Source organism: Epinephelus moara, chromosome 24, assembly GCF_006386435.1.
Source record: "Epinephelus moara isolate mb chromosome 24, YSFRI_EMoa_1.0, whole genome shotgun sequence".
NCBI lineage: Eukaryota > Metazoa > Chordata > Actinopteri > Perciformes > Serranidae > Epinephelus > Epinephelus moara.
The window spans coordinates 28,828,099-28,852,644 of NC_065529.1; the positions used below are offsets into that span (position 1 = coordinate 28,828,099).

At 41.0% G+C, this 24,546-nt stretch overlaps 1 protein-coding gene across 2 annotated transcripts in view; it reads right to left on the reverse strand.

Annotated features, from left to right (window-relative positions):
• The window catches only part of ca16b (carbonic anhydrase XVI b), a 137,643-nt gene extending 125,942 nt beyond the window's left edge, over nucleotides 1–11,701 (reverse strand). The window contains exon 1 of one of the 2 annotated variants that reach the window (XM_050038083.1): nucleotides 10,686–11,701. In XM_050038083.1, coding sequence (XP_049894040.1) covers nucleotides 10,686–10,770 — 85 coding nt within the window. In that variant the 5' untranslated portion in view covers nucleotides 10,771–11,701. The remainder of the gene's footprint in view (nucleotides 1–10,685) is intronic. The other variant, XM_050038084.1, reaches the window with a different exon arrangement.
• Between the last annotated feature and the right edge of the window lie 12,845 nt (nucleotides 11,702–24,546).

Here is a 24,546-nt window from a genome sequence, read left to right on the forward strand (position 1 = left end):
TTTATTTATTTTATTTTGATCCCCCCTATGTTAATCACTCATTGATGCTGTTTTTGAAGTATGAATATGTCAATAAGTAATTTATTCCATTGAAATATCATTGATGTATTATAGAAAGGTGATTTATCTTTTCATAAATGACAAAAGGCACATTTGCCTCATTTTCGCTGTGGTATCGTGATACTACTCAGAACCATGTTATTTTCACTGGTATCGCACAGTGGGTCCCAATTTTGGAACCGTGACAACACTAATCTGGAGGGGGTTCATCTGCAAAAACTAATGAAAAACTAAACAATGATATTCGGTATTCGGTACCCGGCCAAGCGTTTAATAATATTCTGCTTCGGCCACAAATTTTCATTTCGGTGCATCCCTAAAAATGATCCCACGCTTTGGATTTCCTGCCCGACATGTCATTAACTAGCCTGTGTAATAACCGCAGGTACCAGCCCTGTATATTAGGGGCCATGCACATGCCGCGGCTTTAACCGCCTGGAAAATGTGAGGTCGGGCGCTGGGCAGGTTGCATCTAAGAGACTAATAACCCTAACGTTTGGTCGACTATTCGGGGGCAGCCCTACTTGCATCTCATATGAATTCAAGAGTTGGAAAATCCCTCCTAACACAGACTGATGCAAACTCACACTGACAAGGAGCATGTTTCAATTAACTGACACTCTCAGAAAATAAAATACACAGATTATATCTCAGTATATATATCTTAGTGGCATTTCTTTAATAACCAAATTTAAGGGATCGCAAGCAAAAATGTCTTTGTACGTTTAAAAAAATTTGCTATTGGCTGATATACTGACGGCCTCAAAAATCCAACATCTGTCAGACAGTAACAAAACAAAAAGCCGTATAAAACCATAACAAATCATGTCAAAATAAATCGTTTGCAAAAATTCATAAAATCAATAGATTTAAAAGCAGCCCACTAAAAAAGGAATGACAGAGCTAAAGCTTTCAGTTGCATAAACCAACACCCTTAGGTGTTTTTTCGCTAAATGAAACAGCCAATGCCAAAGATCTAAGGACTGTCAGGTTTGCATGGCATCATTTCAATTTCATTGAAGCATTATGTTGCTGTTCCATCCAAACAAAACACTTGTCTGTCCGGACATAATACACAGTGACAACATCCGAAGAGTTTGAGGAGCCGGGTAAAGGCTGCATTTAAAGACTGTGGTGGCTGCATTTTGAACTAAAATTGACCTAAATGCATGGTAACGAATATAACAATATCACTTCCATATGCTGGAGCACAGGTATGATTTAGGCATTTTCTGCAAAATAACAAGAACATAATTTCTGCAAAGGTTAAAATTCAATTCATCAAATGCAACTTGACTCTTATTCAACGAGCTTATTTTGCATTCTGCAGAGCACCTTGTGCTTGATAAAACATGCACAGCCTAATTCTATATCTTCAGTGATTGTCGCCATAATTCACGACAGGGAAAATGAGCCCCGTGGATGGGATAGCCTACTTTTGAATTTGCTTTTCCTCGCCTCTGAAAAGACAATCTTGAATGTGGCCCACCAAGGAAAAAAAAAAAAAAAGAGCACAAAGCAAACACATGCTCATTTGACCCACAATAGCACAATGCAGGGAAAAGGGAGCCTGAAGGTCCCATTGTGTCCACTCTCTACAGGGCAGCGGTGACTGACAGTCCAGCTGTAAGTAAGGCTGACACAGTATCACATCGCGGCAAGATTGTTTAAGGGGAAAGAGGACGTGGTGACTGAAGGACACAGGACATTTATTGATATGGCCGAGTCCTTGAGTGCAGCAGTATACGTCCTTCAGCGACAGTGCCTTATTGCCTGGACATTAATCACTATTGTCATGAAGCACAGGAAATAAGTACACTAGTTCCCCCAAAAGCATTTATCCTCCCTTGTTTCAACCAGCCTGGTTGAATCCGGTTTGTGTGTGTGTGTGTGTGTATGTGTGTGTTCATGTGTTTTGGGTTGCATGTTGCTAGGACAGATGAAATGATTCGGAGTGAAGTGGCTGTGAGTCATTCTAAATGATTAAAATGCTACTGTGACCAGCTTGGAGTATCTTGGCTGAAAGACCGAGTGAACTCAACCGTACACACCAAGTAATGAAGTGATGACTGATTGCCTTGATTAACATAAGTTATACAAATAAACAGTTTAATCACAATTAATGTCAAATTACTATAATTATCCTTTAAATAAAGCATTGTTCTCATAATGTTGGGCTCATATCAGCTGAAATATTCCATTTCAGCATTAATGCCAGCATCCCCCACACAGGACGACCTCACCAGTAATGTCCTCTGGTTGCTCGGGTTCAGCTGCAGCTCCTGGAAACGGTACACTAGGTATTGATTCTCTGCTAATTCAATTACAGTAACATACAACTAAAGAGCAGGGAGAATCAGAGTATAGGTAGTAGAGCATACTTAAGACTTTTTCAACATGCATTCTAATCCACCCTGCTGGGGACCAGCCATTTTCAAATGTGAAGTCTGGATAATGTTTTTGAAGAATCAGGTCAAAACATTGTCCACAGTTTTCTTTTCACGCATGTAGCACTCAACAGGAGATTGTGTCGGAGGGGTTCTCACCCTTTGGTTTTGGCGAGGAGGGGCAGCTGGGTAAAGTATGCAAGAGGCAGGACTCAGATTACACCGCGGTTACAAAGCAGTAGGGGTGGGTGATATAGCCCTTAAATAATATCAAGATATTTGAGGGTATTTTTGCGCTAACAATATTATTGACGATTTAACAAATAAAAAAAAATTTATAATAATTATTCATTTAAGAAAACAGAATTGCAACAAAATAAGTTCGCCTTCAAATATTCATTAAAAATTAAAATGATTTCTCATTTCTTTAGTTTGTGAACAACAGTAAGTCAGAGTGGGGTTCAGAGTCTGTATACTAGTACAACAAAAGAAAATCCACCACAAATTACACATTTAAACAGTTCCCAAATACAAAAAAATAAACCCTGGGATCTATATAAATCAACAGGCAGATTTCCTTGTCTTTTAGCAAAATCCTAAATAATTGAGGGGTTTTTTTTCCACCTGAACCTTTATGTTCTGCCATGTCTCCACTTATCATCACCGACTCCAGTGTGCGCACAGCAATAGAGGAGAGGAAGGACATTGTGCTGCTGCTGGAGGAGCCGCTAAGTGAGTTCCCTCTGCAGGGAGGGTAACTCACAATAACAGTCTGAAAAGTCAGGGGCTGTTCAAAAAAACATTCAGGACGCCACAGTTTATTCCACACTACTGACGCTGCTCCTCTATCTGTAATCACCGTGGAGTTGCTAATAATTTTGCTTTCAGCCATGCTTGTTGTTGCTGCTGTATGACACAATACGTCAACAAGTTGAGTGGCATGATATAAATTTTTCATATATTAAAAATTATCCCAGTATTATCGTGAACGAGATGATATGGCACACCTCTACAAAGCAGGGTCGTAATTTAGTCAACAACAGAGTCTCATGCTGTACGTTGAATGTGACTGACAATGCTGGTGTCGGCCCTTACCGACAGAAGTTCCAGATTATCATCATCTTTCCACTTAGACCTTTTTGTTGCCGTCTTTGTGTAAATTACCCTACTTCTTCACTTCACCCTCGGACGTCTTGCTTCCTCCAATTTCGCACGATCAGCACGATAGAAACATTACCAACACTCACACTTGGGCTAAATCGGACATTGCATGGACTTTGCACTCAGAAGCTAGCAGGGTAAAGTCCATTTACTATCCAATCCAACTATTTCGGACATTTGCTTTCTCACATGCAGCTCCTCCTGATGGAGATATTTCCAGGTTTGCGGTGCATGTGTGAATGGAGCTTTTGTCGGTCTAAACTTCAGTTCAGAACATTTTAAAGGTGCCCTGTTCTGATTCTAATCATTAGCAGCGCTATGAATCAAAGTTTTTTACAAGGGGGACGTAAAATATTTTGAAAAATCTTACTTGCAAATATTTGTCAAGGACAAGAAACACATTCAACATAGCCCTATTTGTTAGACCTCAAGGAAACACACAATGCCTTTTGATAATAAAACTCTACAGGGCACCTTTAAGAGCAGCACAGCCCCTAACTGGGTACATCCTACACTTTTTTTCATATTGTGAGAATACACACTAGTCTATTACTTTGATTTCTTGGTGCTCAAGATGTCTCCTCGGTGTCAGAGCACACAGCAATTTTACATCTGGTATGGAAACGCTGAGCAAGTATCCCTTTTTAAAAATTTAAAGATTGAATAAATCATAAATTCTGAAAGTAATACAAGGTTGCAAATGTTTACTTGGACTTGCCCTGGCTACACCAGGGAAATTATGACCAATTTTTCAAACAGCATTTCCCATCAGTGAGGACATTCTGCAACATTAACACTGAACCCGAAAGAAATAATTCACACTCTACCACGAGAAATCGTTTCAAACTTTAAATTATTCTGCATGTGTCTCTGGAAGTTCGTCTCATTTTTCTGACTGCCTTCTCTGCCCTGAAATACTGATTTTGCTCATCTTTAGGGTACTTTAAATGTCACTCATTTAACAAATTTATCCTGTCTTTGTAGCATACACAAAACTGACTTCATGTTATTAGCAATTTATGAAGGAAGCTGTAGGATAATAGAAGAAGCTCATTTCACAGGCTATTTTCATGCAAATGTCAGACTCTTTCCACAGCTTGAAGAAAAACATGCTGGGGTGCTCTTCCCATACCATAGTGGTGGTCACTGCTTCACCGCCATCACACAAACACACTAAATCACAACTGTTCTTAATAACAAGAACACATCATTGTTATGAAGTTTATCCAGTCTAATTAGACCGACAGATAAGATGGTCATTAAATTTCAAAGCAACAAGCAAAGGATGAGCATCACTAGCAGAAAAGGATAAACAGCGAATTATCTGCACGAGTGAAAAGTGATTACAGTTGCAGTGTTTCCCCATCGGACCATTTAGTGGGTGGCACAGGCAGCTGGTGGAGAGACAACAGATAACCGTGTGCTGAGCTCGTCCACAATCAAGACTGAGCATATGTTACTGAAGCTATTTTAAAACCAGGAGATAGCTACTTTTGAGATGTTGTGTGTCAGTACTGTACATATCGAACCAATTATCCAGAGAAGGTAGAGGAGGACCTTGATGATAATGATGCCGTTACCAGCATCAGTGATGTCCAGACAGCTGGCATCCTGCTGGCACAGCAGTACATCAGGACCTCATTAATAGCATTAATAGCATGTTTGCTCACTAATATACAATTTGCAACGGATGGTGATGTTGCTCCTAGAGGAGGACATCCTTACAACGCAGTGCACACAAGCAAAAATGCCCATTATGTCTATGAAAAAATAGTAATTGTTTTCTATTTTAATTCCCTAAATCCTTTTCATTAAGGTCCTATTGTCTATAGCTACCAATTATTCCCCAGCTGTATCACCAGGCTTTACGCCTTTCTCCATTTTTGTTTAGCTGTCAAGTAACATGCAATAATTTCCTCATTACTTAAGTGATGCAATCAGGAGAGTTTCTATAATTAATGACAAGCTATGCTTCTCACGGCGACTACGGAGCTGCAGTTCCACCCACACAACTTTAAAACAGACATAACTACAGTTTTTACCAAACCGCAACTCTGAATACTCTTCTTACATAATTTTTTGTCTCCACATTGTTGTACGAAGTGACATTTAAGGGGGGAAAACACTCAGGGATGTTTGTTTAAGTGAGAAAGGGCATGCGAGACTGCTTTTCAAAACAAGGCTGATCATCTTAAATTAGTGTTTATTGCCTCTATATGTAATACTTGAGATAAAATTCTCTCAGATGTCATGAAAATTAGGGCAATTTCATCGACAGTTATGCCTTTAATTCTGGTATGCACTAATTTAAGACAGAAAATAATCCCCCTCCCTTTCAAATCTTTTATTTTCATGTGAACTTAAGCACCGGTTTGGTAATACCGTCTATGTAAACTCTAAATTTATATTATAAAGATTTAGGTCACCAGCCTAGACGGTAGATGAATACAGTTACGTGACAGTGTACGAGTAGTTAAATTGGATTTATCCTCCACCACCTCCTGAGCCGGTCTGCCCGTCAGCCTGTATTGCCTGTTTGCTGTGTGTCAGAGGTCTGGTGAGACATGCCATATGAGAAAACTCAGATGTGTTATGGGCCTGGAAGGCTACTAGTCAATAAAGCTGCAAACTAAGGACGTGGAAGCAGGGAACTGGGGGATTTTGGGACGGAGAAGGGGGGGTGACTCAGAGAGGAACCATTCTCCTATGTTACATCATTGCGACTCGGCTATGGAAGATGACTGGTGCCACAAAATAAAAACATCCAATATAATTGGTATGCAAACTAAGTAAGACTCTCTTCAGCTGCTAGAATTTTAAAATGAAATTTAACATATGACTGATTTTACAAAGTAGATGCAATTACTGTTTAGCTGATTCTTCAAATGCATAGAGCCAGAGTGATAAACTACTGGGTAGTTATTATAGTCCGATATTAGCTATACAGACATATTTCAAGCGTGGTTGTTGGGTGACAAGTGAGAATTTGCAGTGCATAAAATTGTTTGTAGTACATAAATAGTTTGTCTACCAGAGAGCGATAACAGTTTATGTTTTAAATGTAAAATGTCCCGCTCTTCACACTACCTTCAGTCAGCAATCGTAGCAACTCGGATTCAGCCTGCCATTTCCTGCGTGGCACTGTATTTGTCTGTGTGCCCACTCTAATTTTTGTGGGTGATTGAACGCAACACAGACTGAACTCTTTTTGAGTCGTGGGGTGAATCAGTCAATCCGATCAGAGCTGATCAGTGCTGATCGGATTAGATTGATGGGTGACAGGAACAGCTGTTTGTGAGTGAAAGCAAAACTTTACACCCAGCATACTTAAGGTTAAGTTTTACTTTCACTGCGCCTGCCATACTGCTGCTCCATCTGCTGGCCCCTCCATCTGAGGAGCAAATAATAACCAAATGGTATATATACTTTCCTAATGAACTATCCAGTTCCGAAAATAGAAAACGAAACATGGTGGCAGATGTTTTAATCGTGGCAGCCCACCACAAATAAATGAATGTGTGGGAAACCCTGCTTGTGTTGAGTTTTTTCAGTCAAGGAGGGGAAAGACAAAAACATCAACTTAAGTATGCGTTATTTTGAGTTCTTGTTCAAAGATGTCTGTTTGCCATTGTCCCATGTCGCCACCAGACCTCCTTTGGGCTCCCACATACACATTCTGCTTGTTGTCACGTTTTTACCCTTTAAAAGCAGCATAGGTGTGTCAGTGTGTGCTCAACCCTCGACCCAACTTGTTACCTGTGTGAGGCTAACAAAGAGCCTTACATTAATTTTAATCCAAATCAAGTAATACACTAAACCTACAGAGAGCAGCTCTTAGGTAAATACTATTCGAACTGGAAAACGGGCCTATGTTGCACCATATTCTGTGACCAGATTCAAATTTCACCTCTATTCTAGGTTATTACCACGGTCACATACTGTATTGTCATACTGCTCTCATCACAAGTGGTGATAGTAACACTGAGGAATATTTGACCTTCTCTAGTAGTAAGAGTCACAAACTTTGATAGCTGTGATAAACTGTCCAGTAGTGTTGAGCTCTGGCTGCACAGCACTAATGCTGCGTTCAAATGGGGCTGTGTTTACCATGTTCATGAGGAGAGGCCATATGAACGCCACCTTGTTGTAGTATTCAAAACCTCATATGTGGAAATTTTTTGAGAGCTGCCAGCTCACAACTTCGTGTACACGATCGTGTCACAAAAACGAGCTCATGAGCTCCATTTCAATGCAGCATAATATTTCACCTGTTAATCCATCAGCCTTCTTTAATACTTACATCTCTAGTGGAACAGAATTAGGGCTGCACAATTTATCACATAAAAATCATGCTGTTGGGCAGTGTTGGGCAGTCACGCATTACAGTAATTATATTACTTTTTCCAGTAACGAGTAGTGTAACTAATTACTAATGAAATTTCAGTTATAATATCAAAATTACTCCAAAACCAAACAACTCATTACAACGTTACTTTTGATATCACATCGCTACTGACTTGAAATACAACAGTCACATCAGCAGACTCATTTTCATAATCGTTGTGTTGTGCACACGCATCATAAAGCAGCAAGCTAGTTGGAAATATTCCCATTACTTTGCTTTTGTTGGGAGGAAAGATGACAAGAGCAATGTTGCTGCAGGGAGTCATACTAAAACTCTTTCCACTGCAAAACACACGTTCCCAAACCTCCAGTCTGAAACACCTCAGCTACTACGACCCACAACACAACAACATGAAGCTCCAGGAAATACACCCCACCAAAGGTACACCCTCCTCGGCCGCAGAGGTCGGCTGTAGCCCTGCACTGGCTAAACAACCAAAACTTGATTTTAATCATGGACAGCTGCATCTACAAAGAAGTGATGATGCTTGTGGCTGGATATGTGGTGGATGTAATTGCTCCATGAGTGACTTTTCATCTTTCGGGCAGATCCTTGGGAAAATACCAGTCACAGGCAACAGAAAGCCCCCAGGTATATAGACACTATCTAGCATTAGCTTCACTTAACAGCGATTACCCTGACATTCACACAAAGGCACACATCTCAATTTTGGGGAGATATGCTAATACAAATTTTATGGGGTGTAACAGAAAAGTAATATCTCAATTTAAAAATCCTTGCAATGACTTCAGATTGTTCAGAACTCAGTCGCAAGGCTTTTAACCAAAACCAAGATGCACGACCGCATCACACCAGTTTTAGCCTCCTTACAATGGCTCCCTGTTTGTTTAAGGCTCTTCATGGCCTTCAGGTTACATTTCAGACCTGTTCGTCCTTTATGAACCTTTACATAGTTTAAGATAATCACGCAGCTTGTCCCAGAGTCCAGACTGAAGACCAAAGGGGACAGAGCTTTTGCCACCAGGGCCACGAGGCTCTGGGACGACCTGCCTGAGGATATAAGGCTGTTTGAGTCACTGGCTTTGTCAAAGTCTCCCCTACAAACTAGGGATGCGCGCGATTAGACGTTTAAATGATTAAACGTCCGCCCCCTCGCTAGTCGGCACCAGAGATATTTGTTGGTTAAACAAACTTGTGTTTTATTCACGTACAAGGCCACTTCACTGTCACGCAGCCGCCCACAACTAGTCAAGACTTCAAAGGGCTCTTAATGCACACAATACTTTTTGGGACAATGTTTCTAATACTTCACAATAAATTGTACGAAATTTTGACTGTTATGTGAGCGTTTTCCCTTTATTAGACTAGTTGACTAGTCTTAATTAAAATTTTCGTTTGGCCCACAGAGAAGTTAGTCACCAGGAACATCCCTACTAAAAACATACTTCTATCGGAAAGCATATCTTGACTTTATCTAAGGTGTCTGTCTGTTTTATTGCTATATTACTGATTTTAATTACCTTTTATTATCTTGATTTTCTTTATTTTATCTTTTACTAGATGATATTTTATGACGTGTTATTTGTTTTATTCTTCTTGTGTTTTAATTGTGTTTAGTTTTATTGTACAGCACTTTGTAACAGTGTTTTGAAAGGTGCTATATAAATAAATAAATAAAATGTATTATCGTTATTACAATATAATGAGTAGTTTATAATGTAACTATTAGTGTAATGAATTACTGTTTGCAGGAAGTAATACATAAAGTAATATTGCTTTTCAAAAGAGTAACGGGTTATGTCTTGCATTTATAAATAACTTTGATATCAGAGATGATCAAAATAATTGTGAAAATCATTTTGGCCATAATCATTCAGCTTTTGCACATAAATACTGAGAGGGACATGTCCCCCTCGTCCCCCCTGAAATCTACGCCCATGAACACCAGTCATCTCAAACTGGTAGCCCATACTCCAGATATTTCAGGGACTACATTTGTGCTCCCGTGGCATTAATCGCCCCTCATACACACATATCCATCCACATCCATCCACGAGCCAACAGCGCTAACTATCGCCCTCATCCTCGTCCCTACCTACGCACATGACAGCAGGCAGACACACAGATTATACCTCCACATAAACCACGACCACAACTACAGCAAGCCTGTAATAAAACTTGGGGACACCTTATAAACACCACAACAAAACTACAGTGTCTGACAGATACAGGCAGACACACAGCTAATAATTCCACGGGAGATAAAGTAACTCACAAATCACACTGAGTGCTCACAGGAATGTTATATTAGCTACATTTCCTGAGATTGATGAAGTCTTGAGACACCATGTTGTATGAACAAGCAGTGTTGTAGCTAACGTGTAAAAGCGTCAGGGTCAAACAGGAGTTGTTTAGCGGGACTAGTGAATAAATGTTTAGCCCTAACGCTAAAAGCAGGGGATAGTTTGCGCCATAGTCCAGCTGCCTAATCAATAACATGGAGGCTAAACGTTTAACATTTAACCGTTGGACGTTTAAACTCGGCTCGGCCCAGTAACCGTTAGTGGAACCCAGGCTGAACGTTGCCTCTGAAAAAATGTCTGTATTCGACAAGCAAAAGTCGCTTTTACCCTTCGTCATACACAGACAAATTCAACAACATTACTTATATGCTACGTAAATGAAAGCTAACCCGAGCTGTGAGTACTTACCAGGATGACAGTCTTTGTGTTTGGGCAAGGTTAAAAAAATTAAGGATAAAATCCACCAGTAACTCGGTTCCCGTATTCTCCGCATGTTAGACAGCTCATCGAGAGCAACAAGAAGGCAACGGGTGACAAAGTTTCTCAGTCTTTTCTCTTGTTTTATATATAAAAGAAAAAAAGAAAAAGAAGAAAAAGGAAAAATCACACACACACGACCGAAGCTGAGACGAAGTTGGCACAGCAGCCACGAAGGCAGAGCATCAAAGTAAAACGGTTAGCGGCTCGGGCTGCGGAGTCACTGTGTCTTTTCTCAAAAAGACAAATTTATTCGCCTCCAGTCCGAGCACAGGCTGTTTTTAGCTTCGAGGAATAACACGGTACGCACACTACGGCTGTGCACAAACAGTTGGAAATGTGTTGGACTCCACCGTGCCTGTAGCGGGCTTCCAGATAGCGACATTCCCGTAGTGTTGGAGGGGTCAATCGGCGATCAATCGCTGTCTTTAACTACAGGGGTGAAAAAAAAAGTGGTCGATTATTATTGATTACACGTGGGCATTATTAAGCGATTATCCGCGGCGTCGGCGTCACGAAGGGCAATGCACAATGCGAAGAAAAGTGGTGCTGGAAATGTCCCATTCTTCCATCCAGGAAGTGGACTAGCGGTCAGGCATGCATGGATATCTGGCTGCTGGTCCCATCCTACAGGACAGGCTGCGTGTGAGAGGGAGCCAGCGCGGGGCGGGAGCAGCGGAGGGAGGGGAGGCGGCTCTCCGGATTTGCTGAATGCAAAATGAGTCGGAACGGACCCAGCAGAGTCTGGGTTTGTGTCTCTGATAAAGAAGACTCCAGAAATCAGTGGCTCGTGTCAGATTGTCAAGTCACCAAAGTCCACGCGCGCGCTGGATTGTGCTGCCTCTTTTAAATGTTGCATCAAACATGTTGCATCAAACATGATGAAAAACTGTCAAGGCCGTTTTGCAGGATCTACACACGGGATTGAAGCCTTGTTCAAAGAGAGAGAAGACAATCCACTGATTCCAACCCCCATCCAGTCATCTCACTGTTTTGTTGCTTCCTCCCAGGCCCCATTATTAAAACGACCCTCCTGTGGCCACACAGTGATGTCCCTTTGCCTCCTGCTGGCAGAACTGTGAATGGAATACTTTAGCAGTAATCATCACCTGGAATATCATCATGTATGAGTGTGTGCTGATTGGAGAATTATGCATCCACCGGTGACACTCCCTTAGGTAAATGTGTAGTCAGTGGTGTTCTTGCAGAACTATCCAGCTGGACATTTAATTTGAGGAATCTGATTAAATTTCTCATTTAATTACCCAGTTCTCTGCAGGGCCATTGAAGACAGTCACAAGGGCCCTTTGCTTTTAATGTGGGCCATCTGCTTCCTCTCCAAAATGCCTACCTTTTCAAAGCCCCCACAGCCTCGTGGGCATCCTCACACGATCCTCCAGGCTGCACTACCTCCATGCACACTGCAAAACATTAGTGTGTTTGACAATCCTCCAGACCTGACTGTATTCTGACTGATCAAGTGCAATTAACCTGAACAGCAGTTTCTGAATTCTTTTCAGTATTGTTTTCTGCCTCGGTCTGTCGGGTGATGTGAGAGAATGGCCCTTTGATCAATCATGCAGACTCCAAAAATGTCTCTACAATAGACCCAGGGAACCTATGTGCAGAGGGTGAAAAGATGTGTCACCAAAGCAGTAAAACATAAAAAATAATGCAAATAACCACACAACGTTACCTGTAACTCAAATTAGTTTTAACCGTCTGAGACCCAAACTTTTAGTTGGTATGCTTTTTTTAATTTCTCTTAGCTATTTGGGATCAGCAGGACCGGAAAAGTACAAAAAACTAAACACTGTCAATGATAAGAAAGTCCCAGTGTCCTCAAACGAGTCGATAATATAGTCCTTATGTCTTCAAACCAGTACTTCCTAATAAACTGTGTCTTAGCTTGTTGCTGTTGCTAAAATTGGTCAAATTTTTTGCCGTATCAAACTACAAACATTATAAAAAAACAAGTTTCAACCATAAACTGTGATCAGGTTTTAGACCTTGTCCACTTTTGTGTCGGGATCGGCTGCAGACTGACTTGGCAGAGATGGCTGCCATCTTGTTTTTACATGGATAAGTGTATTGTGCTCTTACTACCACTAGATGGCAAAAAAGTGTCCACGAATGAGGACAACAGGTCTAACCCCCACATTCCACCAGATGCCTGTTGGTTGCGTCTGCGCTCCGGAACGGCAGCAGAGCCGATTCCTTTCAGTTCTTGTCAATGTGTGTGCTTCCACCAGCTCCGTCACAGCTGCGGCATTCCGCAGCTCTACGCAACAAATATGCAGGACTTCTATTTTGCCAGACGCCAGAGCACAACACAGCAATTCAGCACAGAGCAGATCGTGTGGGGCAGGAAGTCGTGCACAGAAACAAAATAAAACATCTGGTTCATTTTCAAAATAAGATACACAGTGTTCATGAAGGATCATATTGTGGATTTCCCTGCACTACACCTTGAAAACGTCATAATGGGTGGAGGCAGGCCTGAAGTCAACAGGTCAGAGGTTTTAAGATGTCATTTCACCCTGTTGACACCATGGACGAGGAGATGTTAATCATGGAGGTGCACCGATATGTCTTCCTACTACTCCTCTTGTTTTGTGGTTCTGTTTATAGAAACTACATCTTGTTATATCGCGCGATTATGCGTGAATTCGCGAGATCTCGTGGGTCCTCGTGACTCCCGCTGTCCGGCGGAGCTGCACCGCTCCGCACGGCAAATGCAGCCGGTGGGTGTTGACAGACGGCGGAGCACGCAGCAGATAACCATTGCTGCCGTTCCGCAATGGACACGCATCCAGTGGAATTCCGGCGTAAGTCAACCTCCTGAGACCCTGTGTCCTCATATGAGGACATCACATTTTGGGTCTCCTGGACCTTAAACTTCATTCTACTTAACTTAGACCTGTTGTCCTCATTCGTGGACACTTTTTTGTGCCATCTAGTGGTAGTAAGAGCACAATACACTAATCCATGTAAAAACAAGATGGCAGCCATTTCTGCCAAGTCAGTCTGCAGCTGATCCAGACACAAAAGAGGACAAGGTCCAAAACCTGATCACGTTATGGTTGAAACTTGTGTATTCATGATTAATAATGTTTGTAGTTTGATATGCAATACAAACAGCTAAGACGCTGTCAATTAGATAGTACTTGTTTGAGGACATTTGGACTTAATTATCGTTGACAGTGTTTAGTTTTTTACTCTAATCAGGTCCTACTGATCCCAAATAGCTAGGAGAAATTAAAAATGCATACCAAACAAAAGTTGGGGTCTCGGGAGGATATATAGCTGACACAATTCATTGATTAGTTGACAGAAAATCAATCTGCGGCTATTTTTTTTTATATCTCAATTAAAAATGACATTCTCTGCTCCTAGATTGTCAGTCAAGGCAGGAATTATAATACACATTGGGGGGACCCATCCAGTTCCCCATTCCCAATATAGTGTATTGATTAAAAACAAAAAATTTCTATGCTATGACAGGCAGCCACGCAGCACTGTCCAAAGTAACCATCAGCAAATGTAGTCATAATCGTAAATAAACGTATACTTTGCAAAATTGTCAGTTACTGCTTGAAAGTGAAAGTGAGAGTAAAAGCCAACCCCAGACTCACTCTCATTTGGCATTTCACCTTGCTATATTTACAGGTTCTTTGCCGCTGTGTCTCTTGGATGTCTGCTGCTAACAGTCTGGCACCTGGTCACTACCTTTTTATTAAGTCTTGATCTCACCTGAGTGCTGTGGGAGTACACACCCATAAACATCCCCAGCACAGAAATGAAGAAGAAAATACAGGCAGAGGGCACAGTGTCTGCAGATAAATACACCACCACACACTGAGAGTGGGTCATAAGTGATGTGTGAGAGGCATTACATCTGTGTGAGTCTATATATTGATTTTTAGGCAAATCCTGCTTAGTTGGCCTGGTTTTAAAAACTGACATTTTACCGTATAGCTGCACTTGCTTGGATATTCATCATCTTATCCTGTTGGGGGTTGTGGTTTGGCTGGAGCCTATCCCAGCTGACATTGGGCGAGAGGCGGGGTACACCCTGGACAGGCTGCTAGGCTATCACATGGCTGACACAGAGACAGACAACCATTCACGCTCGGGCAATTTAGAGTCACCAGTTAACCTGCATGTCTTGAACCCAGAGAAAACCTATGCCGACATGGGGAGTGCACAGAAGGGCTCCCTCACCTTGAGTTTGAGCCCCCCACCCCGTGTTCAAACCAGGAGCCCTCTTGCTGTGAGGCGACAAAGTTAACCACTGCACCATAGCAGACCCAAAAGCAGATTGGACCCCCCCTGATGTTGACTCCATGGCTACGACCTTGTTCTCATTTGTGGGGAATTGCTGCTTTTCTTTGTCTTATTTGATACGGTTGTTGCAATTTAAAGACGTCACCTTACTGTTTCAGCACATTACTTTTCATGTATTGGAGTATGACTGCTCCAGAAATAGTGAGTGTAACTTAAATAACAGACAGTCCCAAATTAAAAAACCACAGCAGCATTTGTGGTCCTAAGTTAAGCAATAAGCCACGAGGCTCTGTAATGTTCTCTGTGTCTTTTGTGAAACATTGCCTCGCAGCTGTTTTGAAATCAGCCTTGACATGATCCAGGCTCACAGCTTTAATAAAAAGGATGTAAGTGTTCCACAATGTTCCGTTTTGTTTTGTTTTTAATTTCCAATAAATTGCATTCAAGCAACCATAAAACAAAACAGATGGGTGACATGCTCTTCATGACAAATCTCAACTTGAGAATATTGAACAAAACAGAAAAACGCAGTTAAGGAGTTCTTCATCAGTTGAGTGTTTGTGCTTGTCGACTCATTTTGCGGCTGCATCTCAGCCCCTGTTGAAAGTCAATTTTCTCCTGAACAGTAACACTTATTAGCCTCCCTGCATGCAGTGAGCTGTGAATTTCTAAAACATGTGAAATAAGGGAACAGTATAATTAATAATACAGCACAAAGTTGTTGCGAGCTGCGTAACATCCAACCTGGAAGTAAATGGACTCAGGTGATGTTGCAGTGATTCGGTCAAAGTCTTACATTCTCATGCGGAGCTGCTGCTTTCTTCCCTTAGTTGCCAACACATAAAAGCAATCACAGCCAAATGAGTCATGACCATTATTTTTTCTTCTGTCTTAAAAGCATCGTGCAGAGCTTCAAGCCAAGACCTTGGAAAATCAAAGAAACCCTAAACTAGCCTCCACTCTCCGCAGTGTTTCCTGTGCAGTTCCCAGTAGTTTCACGAGGCATCTCTCAAGTGCGCTGTGACATTTGACATTCTAATCTCTCATCGCCCTTTGGGAGTTGAGGCCCTAAAGGCATCCCAACACTTCCTCTGACAGCTAAATTGTGCTCCAGATTAAAAAAGAAAAGAAAAGCTGCAATATACATGATTCATGCGTGTCCGGCCATGACACCAGCATCGTCCCCACGGGCGTCTCCCTCCTCTTTGCCCTTAAGTGGTTTGAGAATCACACTTCTATTATTTTTTCAAACACACTTCACATGTTGACAGTTGGTACATAATGTACGACTCTGTGCATGAATTATGTAATGCAATTCAGGCTATGACCATATATAATTTATTTGATTCTCAATCTCCTACATTATTTAATCAAAAGCTATTTTTACCATTATTACTCTGCCCAAATAGTTTTATCTTTTGTTGGTCCGTCCTCTGGTTCTTCACATCAGTGTGTCATGTTTCTGCACTGAATCTACTCCGCGGTAATGCTTCAGGACAGTGTCACGAGTGTCTGTCAGCCAGGCACAGGACAACCTTAAAAAGGGTAGCACTCTAAAACTGCAAAGAGCAGTTCAGAAGTGAGCCTCTATAGTCGATACCAGTTTTCGGTTGTCTTTTATTCTTAAAAAATATGCCTTAAAACTACAGTGTCAAAGGCGTGGGATGCACTCCAGTTGCAAAATGTGATGCTTTGCCCTCTGTGCGTATTTCCAACTTGATTAATGAGGAACGATTGCCAGTTCAACTCATATGAAAATGTAGGTTATGTAACATTTGCATTAGAACTGCATTGTAAAAAAGTAATGCTCATCCTTTGGAGTCTTTTTTAAAGCCAATTTCAGGAGCTGATAGAATCAGAAAAGGCACGCTGGCTATGATAATGATCTACAGCAACTCAAAGACTAAAAGAGTCGACCAGTGTTCTGCATCGTTAAGCTGATTTACTGAGATAACATGTTATTTTTAATATGTCTATTGATTTTTTTGGTGGGAAAACAATTCATATTACATACAACAGAATATACAAACAAAACAACTCAACTCAGCTTACAGATCAAACATTTATAAAGAGAAGAGACTCAAGAATTACACTAAAAGAAAGGAAAACAAATGACAAGACATGTAAATCCACTACATAAACCCTATTATAAGAATAGTTGAACTGTCCAATCCCATATAGGACAGAAAAGGCTCCCATGTTCTGTGGAAAACATCATCTTTCGAGTGCAGGATACATAGCAAATAATCCAAAGAAATATATATACTTAGATCAGTGGCTAAGATTTTATTAATTTCCCGCCCTATAACATCCAAAAACTTCTGTGTCTTCCGGCAAGACCACAGGCAGTTGTTGTCTTCTGATGCTGCATGTTAAGAATGTTAAAGAATTGGTTACATCTAATTTTTATAAATACTTGCAGAATGCCTTTTGCATTAACGACACACAGATGGTTAGCATTGTTGCCTCACAACAAGAGGGTTCCTGGTTTGAACCCAGGGTGGCGGAGCCCTTCTGTGCGGAGTGTGCACGTTCTCCCCGTGTCAGCGTGGGTTTTCTCCAGGTACTCCGGCTTCCTCCCACAGTCCAGAGACAGGACTGTTGCAGGTTAAGTGGTGACTCTAAATTGCCCGTAGGTCTGTCTCTATATGTCAGCCCTTCAATAGTCTGACGACCTGTCCAGGGCGTACCCCGCCTCTCTCCCAGTGTCAGCTGGGATAGACTCCAACACCCCAGTGGCCCCTAACAGGATAAGCAGTTACAAATGAATGAATGAAATATCTAACAACACTCATATTTGTCCCTATCTGAAATGCTCTGAATGAAGGATCCACTGCTTCCACTGTACCCTGGACCACATGGGGTGGTGCAAATTCAAACTATTTAACCAACATTTTGCAGCATGGCTGAAACTGGTACAGGGCGAGAGATTTTCAACCTCGGCATGATGGAAATCAGGGCAGCAGAATTCCACATGCAGAGTGAGGAACACATGGTTACCAAGAGAACCCGCCAACAAATGGCAAGTATTTACCAGTTCTGTTCTTCCCTCGTCCCCGCAACGAGACAAAAAAATGTTATGTTCTATGTTACAATAAACATCTGGGCAAAAATGTCCCTAACCCTGATGTCTGTTCATGTTTTTTTATTACTTTTAATTTGGGTTATTGGAAGATTGTCTTAAATTTCATTCCCAGTGGTGTCTGAAAAAGCCTTAAATCTTAAACTGTACGAACCCTGTAATTTCTCTGTGGTAAGACAGACAACTTAGTCCAATCTAAACAACATTACAGTCTAATTTCATTATTGTCAAAGTTATGCCACTGTTGTGTTGTCATGCACGCATTGATTTGAGAGGTCTGCCTGCCTGCGTGATGCATTCGTGTGCTGTGGGAAGTCAGCCGCCAAACAGGATTGCATTCATGATTAATGCTGGTGGAAAGGTGTGAAGACAATCAATAAGCAAACAGGAAGAAGTTGCAAAGTAAAATGTGAATTTTGTTGCAGTCTGCTTAGTGTCTAGTATCGAATGTGCTCATGATTCCTTTGAGGGAATCAGGATTTGAGTTTGACTTTTGCAAACACGCATCAAAACAAAAGTTGCCCCCGAGAACAGAAGGGTGTCGATAGCAATAACACTCAAACCAACATGATTCCCTAAGAGCAGATGGGGACCTCTGCGGCTCCTGTGGAAACATGTGGATACAACTCCCGAGGTGCAACTGCTATCCCCTGTATTGATTATTGATGATATTCTGTTTGTCACCTGTCTCTATCAGTGTGAAGACTTCCACTGGCAGTCGGCGTTAAAACAAATAACATGAAATTCGGCACTTATTGTGCTTTAACTGAGCCACTCTGTTTCCATTTTCACAATTAGTTTTTGGATCATTATTAGATCATACACTTGTTTCATATGTGCAAATTACTTCATTCATCAACATAATAGTGAACTCTCAATGGCAGAGAGCCGTTGCCATGATGTTATATGTTGGTGCAGTTGACCTAATTTTAGAGGATGGAGAATAATTTCCTGTAATGCGGAGATAATGAGAGAAACATGGACAGTTGTAGATTTGGGTGGTCAGTGTTGGATAAAGGAGACGTGAGCAAAGGAGGAAAAAAAGGAGTTTGGCAGAGGGAGAGAAAGAGAGTTATGACTTGAATGATTTGAGGCGGTAGTAGTTACTATTTGAAGCCAGTAGAGGGTGTCTGCAAAATTCATGTTGCCATTAATCACTGCAGTTGTTCAAACCACCTAGGACCATCAGTGACGCTGCTGAAGAATATAATAGATTCATTTGTCACAGAAGGGCAACGAATCCCAGCAAAGGACTTGGATGGATGATTTAATAGCCAAGAAATCCAGAATATAGAGTCAGAGTGTCAGCGTGTTTAATATGGGATATTGAAGCCACAATAATTTACTCGACGCAGTGTATGGAGGCCTTGCATAGCGTCTTTGTGTTAACCAATGGTAACTGCTGTCCAAAGACGACGGCCACAGGACCAGGTTAAAACACAAGACACACATGATATTAGTTTTCCATTGTGACTTATAATATCGAGCTGCGAGACACCAATTTACTTTTGTTTGTGTGCGTTCTCGACACATAGCAACCATCGTTCGGCACATGGCAACCGCTGTCGTCTTCCAACATGGCAGGGAAAAAAAAAATCATCCCAGATTCTGTGAAAAGCCTGGTAAAACATCAATGTTTCTTTTACAGATAATTTGTACCAGGATCAGCGAAGCTCAGGGATCAATTTTCATTTCACTTCCAACAACTTCCGCTAATTTGCAAGTCACAGAGGATTGTTGAAAGTTATCGCCGTTTATCGAGAGAAAGGGAGAGAGAGAGAGAAACAGAATTGCTCTTCTTGAATTGCTCCAGCAATTTGCATGCATGCATACATCATATCTTCATCTTCAGTTGAATTAATTCAAACGCTATCTGCTGGGTTGAAAAAGAGAGGAAAATAATACAGATATAGTTTAAAACCTCAGTGTTTCTGAACGATGGCTGTAACAGTTATATGATGTGGCTGCTGCATCTTGGTCACTCACCAGTCAACACAGGTTTGTGTCTCATCATTAATCCTGATTTCAGTCGCTTTGGGACCGCCACTGTTCCGAAAATAGATTAGAAGTTGGCTCCTTGTTAAATTAGAGGATGCTTTTATGTCCTTGCTCTGATTGAAAAGAGCAATGACAATCCTCAAATTCCCCTCATGTCCAAAGTCATTAAAATTAAGATACCTCTGACTTTCCTCAATAATTCAGAAGTTGCTGCATTTATCTCCCTCCTGGCACTAGCTGGCGTCTTTTTAGGCACAGAGCGACTGCTAGAGCTGGCAGATGTTTGGACACATGGCCACACAGCGCTGCACAAAATAAGCTGTCAGAGTAATGCGTCCTGATAAAGGAAATCAGTTTGTCAGCATCCCAGGCCGAGAGCTCGCTCCCCTGTGCTTTACAGCACATCCATAACATGATTTGAGCATGATATAGCGCATTAGTGTTTGAGCTCATGGCTCTGCCTCAGTCTTTTGTGTTAGTTAACAACTGTGTGCATTAAGTGTGAAGCTCCACAGAGCTTTCTTGTTTAACTTCATCCACAGCCTCCCACGGACATCAGGTATCCCAGGGTCTTCTTGCCACAACTAATCATTTAAATGAGTCTCTGCTTGCTTGCATAATCACCAATATAAAACACCAAATACAAGCTTCATGCTGGATCCCATCAGTGAACTTACAGACAATTTATTCCAAGACTTAATAAACCTGCTGAGGTAGCGAGTGTTGGCCTGATGCAGAATTATATTATAATAAACAAGGACACATTTTTAACCTTTCAGTCATTGGATATCTCTACATTTTTTATGCCTGATAGAAATTTAACATTCTCGGAGCATGTGCTTTTACTTTTACCGGACTATGAGGAGAGCTAAAAACATGACCTGATGCACTTTTGTTCCCCATGAAACTGTTGTTCAGTCTGATAACTTCAGATGGGGCTGACTCATTCCTGTCGGCTTCATCTGTCTATTCATTATATTTTGTTTTTGGATCCACAAATGATCTTTGTTGGGTTGAACTGACCATGGACCTAAGCGGCCCTTTAAATCAATGCAGAAATACTTCATGCAAATACTTCACATATTTTCATTTAATTTAGTTTTGAACATAATAAATAGCACAACTGATGTTTTAATTGTGAGGTGGGGTGCTATCACTGCCTTGCTTAACTCCCTTACCCTCACTGATCGTGGTGCAAGGCCACATTAGACACGACTGACATTACACACCTGAATGTCCGACCATACACTGTATAAAATAATGGACGAAGCCAGCATTACGTCACCTTTTGGTCTGTGGACTCCCCTTTTGTTGTTTGGCATTTCGGCCGTCGCCATCTTGGAATTTGAGAGTCGGAAGTGACATGGAGATAACACTAAGGCTAGCTGCTAGCTTGGTTAGCATGATGCATTTACAGCTATTGTGATAATAAATCAAAAAACAGGCTTAAGGCCACTAAAAAAATGCATTTACCAGAAAATCTGAATATCTGATTCCTTAGAGGGTCTTTCAGTACAACCAAACACTAAACAAAACATTTTTAGTCATCCAACAGTTATGGCTACTGTTACATCCCATGAATCTGGGGTTACGCCATTGTTAACCATTGTTGTCATTGTGGTAGAAACTTGTCATAGGCAGCCACTTGATACTCAAAGTGACCACGCCCTTAGTTATGTATAACATTAAGCCTTAATATCATTTATCAGAGTTGAGGCAGATTTATACTACACCGTAGTGTACGCCGTTGTGGGCATTTTTACTTGTGCAGTGGTGTGTCTGTGTCACTCTGCAGTTACACCTCCAAAACACTAGTTGGCGGTGAGGTTTCTGTGAAGTGCTGTAAAGTTTAGTTGATTCAAAACACACATTAAACATGGTTTAATAGCAACAATATCAAACACAAGAACACAAATTGGATTCACAGTAACTCGCAGCATTCACAGACAAAGCATTTGTCTTTTGCTGGACACATTTTCCCCACAAATACAACGTGCTAATGTTATTATCACAAGCCTATGGCATTTTACAATTTGTTAATTAGCCTAGTGGCTAACGAACTTCTCCTCTACTCATATAAAGCTGGGTACAACAGCAACATTTAACAAATGTAATTTTTTACAAAATTGAGCTCCATTACAACTCACAAGGTTCACTAAACATGTTTTCCAAACAAATATAACATGCTAATGTTATTAGCACAAGCCTATGGCATTTTACATTGTATAAATTAGCGTAGCGACGGATATGAAGCAGGGATAAATCACAAACAAGACTTAAAAAGCTATTTTGTGGGGGCTTTAATGTCTTCAGAATTTATTGTTTCTTATCTGTGGAATATAAGGAAATAAAAGCTTTGTTTCCGCTGAGGGAAATGATTTCAGCTTACAAAATTAGACAGGAGGTCTGCGTCGTCAAGACGTGTAAGGAGGTGCACATCAGGCTACGATGTAGGGTATGATGCAGGCTTTAAGTGGACGCAGAGCCTACGCCATAGGTATGGCGTTGATTCGATACAGAAGTATAAATCCTGCTTTACATTTCTGGGAAAGTGCATGTCAGACTATGGCAAAGGTTAGGGTGTAGGCACGGCATTGATTCAATGCATAAGTATAAATCCCGCTTGAAAAATCCCCCTCCACACACACAGTTGTCAGGAATGCTGAAAGTAGCTATAGTGACCAAAAGTGTTTTTTGTACCAGCTTGTAAACATGTTTATTTCTGCTGTAAAGTTGGGCATGTTAACGTTGGCAGCTATGGGACCTCAAGTAGATATTCAAGGAAATGCAGTTTTTGGCACTTGCATTGGATTTATTTTAAAGCCCCGAGGTTGCCGCTTGTGTTCGAGCGGTGTTGGGTGTTGAATTGTGTTGTGGGTAATGTCGGTTTTGACAAGGAAGAAGAATGCTTAGAATAAAAAATACAACATACCTGGTTGTGCTGCTTTTTTAAACTGCAGACGTTTATAATGAGTTTTAGGAATACAGTGCTAAATCTGTGAAGTGCTCTTATGATTATGAGTTATGAGAAGGTCTTGTGGAAAACTGAAATAACAAGAACGGTCAACACCAGATGAAGGACTTCCATTTGTAGAAGATGGTTTATACTGAGAGAAAATATATTGTGTTCTTCACAGAAAATAAGCCAGAGTTTCCCTGAAGAACCAATTTATAGTATAGCCTATTTTTTCTTTTGACCTAAACACCACATATGGGATGATTTCAAGAATGGCATTTTTTTTTTCCACAAAGACACACCAACAAAATTAGAGACATCGCACCCAGGAGAGACGACAAGCAGCACAGAATCTGAAGCCAATTACACAGTAACAGATGAAAGTGATATAACATTAATAATATCTGTAAAAGTATGTGACTGTATGCATAACTGATAATGAGATGTAATTTATGCGAAACCGAGGGATGAATATTTTTCTGGCCTGCTTTGTGTGTGTGTATGTGTGTGTGTGTGTGTGTGTGTAAAATCACTAGCCAGAGTCTGAATGCAGCATAAGGGAGAGCGCAAAGCAATAGCGGCCAAATAGTGCTGCTGGGCAGGTGCCTGGAGTTCCATTTGAGCAATGCAATTATCAAAATTGAAGTTATGCAGATGAACAAAAGGATTGCTATTGGGAAATGTGCCACTGTCCTCTATTCTTGTCATGCACAGTTTTTTTTTCAAAAGAAAGAAATATAACAGCATGTATTTGATAGAACTCTGTATCTGTGTGGAACAGGCTTAACTTGTCCGTGGTTTATTGACCCAATCCAGTAAAAAGAAAAGAAAAATAGATTCCAGGCAGTAGCCATGCTTGGCACTGCTTCACACTACAAACATCCCAGCAGCAAGGTCAAACTGCGTACAGCACTTTATTAGTCTGAATTAGGTCTCTTTACTCTTATAATGGAACAATCTATCTTTTCTCTCCCTGTTGTTTTAAATGAAAGTAAACTGTTAAACGTCTGAACGCTGGATTGCTTTTATACTGTCTGTATCCATTTTAATCTGAACATTTAACCCAAAGGTACAGGACACACACTGTGTACCTAATGTCACAGGCTATGCAGAGGGCTCTTGTCTTTGCACCTATAACAATTAGTTCAGCTGGCATGGCTCAGTACCTCCTAATAATCACAGATGGATTACTGAACAGGCTTATCAGGCAACGGCCCAGGGGCCCAAAATGTTAGGGGCTCTCCTGGCCTTCACCTGCAACATGTCACTCAAATTAACACGTACTGACCAGGAAGAGACTCGAAATGAACACTAAGGGACACAAAAAGACTACAAGGAGATTCAAGGGAAGTGCAAAGAGGAACTAATTAACAACAAATACGGGTAAAACAATCACAAAGAGACACAAAACAAACACAAGGACACACAAAATTACTACAAAGTGAAATAAAATGTCAAAAAAAAGACCC